Source organism: Python bivittatus, unplaced genomic scaffold, assembly GCF_059951505.1.
Source record: "Python bivittatus isolate LINGU-HERP-01145 unplaced genomic scaffold, Pbiv_v1 ctg000220_np1212, whole genome shotgun sequence".
NCBI classification, from domain to species: Eukaryota; Metazoa; Chordata; class Lepidosauria; order Squamata; family Pythonidae; genus Python; species Python bivittatus.
The window spans coordinates 39,688,167-39,695,969 of record NW_028277048.1 but is presented as its reverse complement, the minus strand read 5'-3'; the positions used below and the strand labels follow the sequence as shown (position 1 = coordinate 39,695,969).

Sequence of the window (7,803 nt, the reverse complement as noted above, 5' to 3'; positions counted from 1 at the left end):
TCTTACAAAGCTTTAGCATGTACAGTATTTTTGTCAGATGGTTATATTAAGAAAAAACATTGGTTGGACATTTTGGTACATTTTATGTATTTGTTTTAAAACAAATGATGCATTTTTGGTACTGATTAAGAGTTGTGTGTGCTGAAGGAACAGTTCTAATTTCTTCAGTGGAATCAAATAGATTACAAAACAAGAAATGGAAGACGGAGAAGTGCAATCCAGCCAGCCAAGAGCTTCCAGATTCAGATTGTAGAACCTACCATGAATTGCTGAATGTTGAATTCAAATATTCAAGTTAAACATAGAACGTTAAAGAGAAAGGTGTGCCAACAAGATAAGGTGTGGAGAATATACACTGCTCTTATAGTCTGACTGTAACAGATTCCATGTGTCTAATTTGTGTAACAAGAACTTAAGGCCTATGAGAAGAGCCAAGAGACATTGTATTAACTGAATGAGAACAAATATCCCAAAATTTCAAAGAGAAAAAAAAATCAAGTCACTTTCAGAATAATCTACTGTGATAGCCAAGCAAAGACAAAGGATTAAACCCTTGGGCAGCTAGAAGAATGTGACAATGATTGAACACAGGCTTCCAAAGTCAAGAAAGAAAGAATAAAAAAAAAAAGTATCTCAGTCAAGAATGTCAACAGATGGATAAATATGTATTCTTTGAAGAAGAGCAGAAGAAGAGCGCTTAAGACTCGCTCTTCCCCCAGGTGTTGGGAATAGAGTGAGGTTAGAGTGGAACAGAATATGTGGGTTGCATCAGGGGAATCTGCCAGGTTTTTCTGTTTTTTGGTTATTGGTTTTATTGTTTCTTGCTTTTATTATGTATATGTTGTTTTACTCTTGGTTGGAAGCTGCCCAGAGTTTGGTTTAAGATGAGCAGCTATACAGTGCAAAGGTTTTAATAAATAAATAAATATCACAGCTAAAGTGGGAATTCTTAAGGGTAATCATGGAAGAGGCCTAAATGAGGCAATGGATACTGAGTTAAAGGATTTTTACAAACTGCATTAAAAAATGACTGAAACATTTATAAAGAGATTCAGGAAATTACTCTAAAAACTGACATACTCAACAACAAATCAGGTGTTCAATAAGAGAACACCAGATGAAATGCCCTTTGCACTGTTTAAGCATCAGGAGAAGTCGAAGTTAAAGCATTAAAGATAAGGCTGTGCCCGCTTTGAGAATATTTAGAAAAACACCTTACATAGTCCCCAGCATGTCTTAGCTATTCACCAAAACAGTTGGCTGTTTTTCAGGCTTATGTGCAAATCTGAAAAGAGTTGCGGCTGCTGTAGGAGATGGATTAACTTTAATAAATTCAGAGCACAGAGAACACTACTTAAAGGCCTATGTTTATGAATATGGAACAAGGCTGTGGCTAGAGATTGGAAAAGACTGATGTAGGTATCTCTAGGAAAGAAGGGAGATGCAGGAGAATGTCCAAATTACCAGAGAGTTGCACTGATTGCTTACGCAAGAAAAGCTTTGCTTAAAATCTTACAAGCAAGCATAGAGAAAGGGGAGAAAAATGCTAAATGAACAGGCAGGTTTCAGAAAAGGCAGAGGGACATGACATTGGATAGCTAACCAAAATAGATAATGGAGAGAGAATGACTATAAGAAGGAGATTTATCTTTGCCACATTGACTACAGCAAAGTCTCTGATCGTACTGTGTAGAACACATCAGAATGTGAAATACATTGCTGATGGGAATGCTAGAACGCTGGCTTGTTCTTCTGAAGGATCTTCATTGAAGGATCCTTTTACTGAACCTGAACCTGAAGAAAGGGAGTGGTTCAGAACAGAGAAGGGAGTGAGTCAACCATACCAATTGTCCTTTTAATTGTTTAACTGTTTTTCAACCTCAGGAACTTTAAGATGTGTGGACTTCAACTCCCAGAATTTCCCAGCCAGCATGCTGGCTAGGGAATTCTGGGAGTTGAAGTTCACATACCTTAAAGTTGCCAGGTTTGAGACCGCCTTGTTTAATTTATGCAGCAAATATAAGAATGTCAGGTTTGGGAATGACAGTGGGAATTAAACCTATGATGTTTTGACCACCAGTTTGTTCCAAAGTGGTTATTATTGTAATAGATACTGTGCTGTCCCCTAACAAATAGACAAAACCAATATACTGTATTAGCTCTTAAATTATTGTTGATAGTATTCTCCCTGCCTGCTGTAGAATAAACTAAGCCAGGACTTGGCCACAAAACCTCTTTTTAATGCCAGGATTCATTAAATCAGGACTGCTAGCATTCCTTTTTCTGATCCAGAATTGAAGACGAGCGTTTCAGAAGTAGAGGCCACGAAATGCCATTGTACTTCATTGTTCGGGAGAAGCCCATAGTTGAGCATGAACCTTTTGCTCTGGATTCTTTAAGACTGTTTTTTTTCTCCCTACATTGATAAAAAGGAGCTGTTCTGTCATTTCCTCTCCCAGGCTTTGGAATCACCCACCTCTTTTTTTTCCTCTGCATGCCTGCTTGCAATCATGGAATTTCCAGTACTGTAACATGATCCACCCTTTTCTACCAGCCTAGGTGAGGCCTCTCTGACTGGCTGTGCAGGTCTAATGACAGACTTTTTTGTCTTGAATACCTGAGGTAGTTGTCACCAAACCAAGTAACATTTCCTCACAAAACATAAGTGTCTGTTAGGCTCATGAAGACAAAAAAAAAAGGACCTTATACTAAATCAGGAGCCCTGATCTTAACATCTAAGATTTCTGACACAGGCATTCTGCAACTTTGCTATTGGAGAACCCTGCTGTCAGGGTTGGGAAGACCAGTTTTCTCCAATCTCTTAGCAGTAGTTGGGGTTGGAGGACACAAAAGTCTTTCCATCCCACTTTCTCCCTGTCATCCATTTTTCTTTGTTCTATCTCCTTGCTTGCTAGGTTGAAAAAAATTACTCATGCCAGAAGCTTGAAGAGGTTGCTTTACAGTAGGCTTTTGAAAGCAGATCAAGGGACGTGTGTTTTCACCTGAAATATACCCTGGGCCTTCCCACAAATAAAGGATTTTCTGAGTTATGGTCTCACCCATAAAGCTCAAATTCATCCTTGATATTGGCCTTATCGTCAGAATGTAGGCTGTAAGCTCCTTTAGGCTGTGCATGTCTTCCTTTTTGGTTTGTTTGTTTGATGTTGGGTGAAGTGCCACATGTCTTTCTTGGGATCTGAATGAATAAAAATAATACATCAAAATAATAATAATAAGGCTTATGATGGACATTTCTCTACAGTTTACTATCTCCTTTAGGCTTCTTCTGCTCTTCTTGCTGCAGAGGCCTGTACTTCCCTACATATGTAAAGGTTCAAAGATAAGATACCAGCTCAGAGGATGTGACACATTTACTCCTGTCTGGCTGTCCTTTTGCACACAGCAAAAAGCTGCTGAAGTCAAGTCTGAAGATCCTAAATTTGACTTACCCAACCTGGACTTCAACTGTTAGAAATTCAACACTGTGCCAAACAGTTGCAGTTAAGGCTGTTTTGCAATTGTGTTGGTTATGAAATGTAAGGTGGCATTACTGGGGAGAGTTTCAGAAGTAAGGATAAAAATCAGAGGTGTTACTAGGCATAGACTTTTCACAAGATTTGGCTGTCCAAAAGCATTAAACTAATTAATCCAAACTCAGCTACTCTGTGGATGAGGGTGAAATTCCAGAGGAAATTAGTACTGAGGAGGGAAAAAGTAGCCATCCTATCCTTCCTCCTTAAACTTCAAAAAAGTTTTTTGCAGGACAGGGGAGGAGATATCTTTCCATTGATGGGCCAAAAAAAAGGTTTATTCACTGCCTTCCTAAAAGATGAAATAGTTTAGGATGATGCAGGCCTTTCTTTAGATACCCTAAAGGTCTATAAAATCCAATACAATTGAGGAAGACCCTGATCTCTCTACATTCTCTAGGAGAATTCATAACTATTTCCTTTGAGAGAGACATTTTGGCAAAATGACAGTGGATTTATTTACTTATTTATTTAGTTTGCAATTTGTCACCCAACATTGAAATGTATCGAACCTCAGCTTCAATTTTTGTCATCACGATCATCATACTTAACAGCCAGTAATCCATGAACAGGTCTAACCCTTTGCAAGGCTATCTAACCATGTCCATCACCATTTCATAAAACTGTATGAAGAAATGCTTCCTTTTTGCCTACAGTCTCAGTATCATGAGTAACCCTGTGTTGTATACATTTTGCACACAAGTGGGAAAATCAGGTTTCTACCCTTATTTTCTTCAAAAGGCTTAAGTAAAATGTATAACACAATCCTCTTCATGTCCATTCACTGAATTCAGTGAGCTAGTAAGAATGCCTTATCAAGTGGTTTTATTGCTATGCATAGTCAATCATTTCCATACTCTAAGATAAAAGTAATCAAGCTAGTGTCTTCAAGGCATTTTAGATGACAACACTCATGACCATTGATGCCTGGAGATTATAGGAGTTGTAGTCTAACTCAAGAGGAGGGCAACAGTTTGGGAAGGACTGCTATAAGGTACTCCAAACAACTGAACATTATAAATGTACAATTTGATGTCTAAGTAGAACTAACATTTTCTTATTCCATCCAAGTCTAAATAGAGTAAATAACTTATTTTTGATTTGGGGGAAAGAGCCAAAATTTGTTCCTGAAATGCATATTTCTGTTTCACTTTGCTATTATATTTTTATTGGTTTATAAAGACTTTGCCATTATATTTTTATTGGTTTAAACATGAGGCTTATTATCCATAAAGTTTACTGTTATGCTTGCTGTATTTCTATAAGAATTAAATTGTAATTCCCCGCCCCCTTGCCAAATCTCAAGATAACTCTCAGGTCATTCTGATTTTTACATTAAACCACTCTAAGACTCAAGCTGAGCTGAGAAGCAGGAAATAAATATTGCAAATAAACTTACAGGATCATGTGAACCATTGATTTCAACATGTTATTTTCATGGAAGCATTCTACTCAGATTTTTGCCATTGTGATAATTATTAAATAGAAATAGAAATCTCTGTGCTTACTGTTCCATTCGCAGATGAGAAAGCAGTGCTTTATGTGTTGATTTGAACTCGGTCACCATGACATTAATCTTTGAGCTGTCTGATTATTCTTGAAACTCTCTTTAGCTAAAACCAAACCATAGGGAACTTCTGGTGTTACAACAAAGCTAAACACGTCTACTGCACTTTTGGCCTGGCCCTGGGCCAAAAGGAAGAACTTCTGTTGGATAAAGAAAATCTCCCAAGCAGGCAGAACTAGCCCTCCTGAAAAACCAGTTTGTCTGCTGCTACTCAAAAATCAGTCTCCCTCTAAGACATGCTGCGTCAACATGCCCACAACAACGTTTACCTCTGTTGATCAACAGGAACAGGTAAGACAAGCAGGGTCTCTGATTTTACTTTCAGCTTTACTGGCCAGTAGGTAGACTGGCCTGAAGGAGGAAAGGGCTCCTACTTCTTCAGTGAGAGGATTTGTAACTCGGTTATTTGAAATTAGGTCCAAAGGCAAAGCAGGGATGAAGTGGCTTGTTGAGGGTTTCAAAGTACTGAGCCAGAACAACAATCTCTTCTTCTTCCATTTAGATAACTGTCCAGAAGCAAGTCTTTAACAGGGATGTCTAGAAATCCTGGGTGGTTGTATGTAGAATGTTCAGCTAGGACTGAATGATCCTAGTTTAAATCCCTACTCATACAAAAGTTACTGGGTTATCTCTTTGCCACTTCTTTGTCTCTCAGGGTAATCTTTTTTTCTCTCCATTACCGGGTTATCTCTATCTTTAGCTCATCTCTTTGTCTATCATACTTCATAGAGATGTTTTAAAGATACAGTTGGAAGAAGACTGTGTTTGTAGTCCAAATAGAATATAGCTGCAATAAATACATTCATTGTACAAAGAAGGAGGCTTAAAATGTTGTAATCTGATATGTTTTATCTTCTGCATTTTATCACTGCCCTTATCTAACAGATCTCTCACCTCCAAACTACCAAAGATCTAGAATTCCAAGTTTAGGGGCTTACTATTTGAAGGACTACCTCTCCTGCTATGAACCTGCTAGGTCACTTCGATCTGCGGCCAGACACTTGTCTATGTGGTATGCAGGAGAGGGCCTTCTCCTGTGTAGTGTCCTGGCTAAGCACCCTCTTCCTTAAGAAGTGTGTTTGGCCCCAATTCTCTAACCCACTCTGACATTAAAAACAAACCAACATTGCAATACCACTATCCAAAACTAACTAAAAATCTGATTCTTAAATAAAATCTGGGAAAGGCAGCCCGGCCACCAAATGCTCTCTGGAATAACAGGGTTTCAACAGCCTTGGGAGAGGCTGAAAGATCAGGGAGCCTCAACTCTGAGCCAGACTGTTCCATAACCCTAACTCTAACCAACAAGGATCATCTCTGGGCCCCGTTCACAACATATGGGGTGTGACTATTAGTATACCTCTTGGGATACCTCGGAGAATAGGCAGAATCTGGTTGGGAGATACAGTCCGGCAAATACATGGGAGCCAAGCCATGTAAGGCTTGATTAATCCTGGCACCTTGGATTGGATCTGGAAATCTTTGGTAACTGATGCAGTGACTGCAACACAGATGTTGGCTGGATTGCTAATCATGCTTATGCCTGTCAGTACTGAGTAATGCTCAAACACAGCCCCTTTGTAGTAGTCCAGTCATGTGGAGATAAAGGTGTAAGCCTATTGGGAAAGGAGGTGGCTCTATGGCTTTGCAGAAGAGGATACTTCAGTCTTTGCCATCGCTAATGAAACCGGCTAAGGCAGCAGGGCTGATAATGGCTTCCTTTTATACATGTGGGAAATTTTTCCTAATCAGACTAGATAACATTGAGCTAGTTGAACCAATGGTCCATCTCAGTATAAGGTAGGCACATATTCAGGGATTTGTTTCCATGGAGCATTATGTAATTTATAACACTGCAAATATTAATGAATGTGTAATTTAATGGGGCAGAAAACCTGCTGTCTTGTACAGTGACATTGGAGGTGTGATATTATTTATTCATTATTTTATTTGATATAATTCAATGAAAGATGTCAAGTTTAAATTTTTATGCAGTCCTGGATAGGATGTGCTCCTGTCAGGCACCTCAGATTCTCCTCAACCTTGTTGGCCAATGATATAGTTTTCTTCTGTGCATAAAATGGATGTCCAGACAGATATGAATCCAGACCCAGCTGTAACTTCTTCTGTTTGGCCAACCCTTTGCAGATAGGAAACCAAATCATGCTGGTTAAAGCATAGATGAAAATAGATATAAGATAATATTCCCAACCTGCTGTCTATATTGTAAATTTATTAGGAACCATGATTATGTGTGTTCATATCTTACTCTGCCTCATAAAATGAGCACATTCTGCTAATTTATGCTAACTGTGCTCTTGATGCTAGAGGCAAAAAAAAAAAAAATTTGGAATATAGAATTTTGCATCAAGTTTCACTTTGCTATTTATCTATTTATACACACATACACATGCATCTGTACAAACAAAGAATAGACAGAGCTCTGATGATAGGCTATTTTATTTGGACTAATGAGTAACAAGTCTGATGTACAGAGAGTCTAATCTAGATCTCAAAATCTCATTTTTAACTTAAAATGACCAATCAATTAAATTACCTGTTAAAAAGGTTCTCTAGGTATTGAATGATTATTTAAAAATAGAAGAATAAAATTTAAAACCAAAACAATAGTAATACAATAAAAACCAATGCAGCCTAATGTAGCAAAAATCAGGAAATATAGTCAGACCTGAAATAAAAACAGGA

The 7,803-nt window shown here is 38.2% G+C and overlaps 1 protein-coding gene across 3 annotated transcripts in view; it reads left to right on the top strand.

Moving 5' to 3' along the window:
• Positions 1–1,077: 1,077 nt before the first annotated feature.
• The window catches only part of CARD14 (caspase recruitment domain family member 14), a 29,265-nt gene continuing 22,539 nt past the window's right edge, over positions 1,078–7,803 (top strand). For all 3 annotated transcript variants that reach the window (XM_088138385.1, XM_088138384.1, XM_025170868.2), the window contains exon 1: positions 1,078–5,388. In XM_088138385.1, coding sequence (XP_087994511.1) covers positions 5,347–5,388 — 42 coding nt within the window. In that variant the 5' untranslated portion in view covers positions 1,078–5,346. The remainder of the gene's footprint in view (positions 5,389–7,803) is intronic.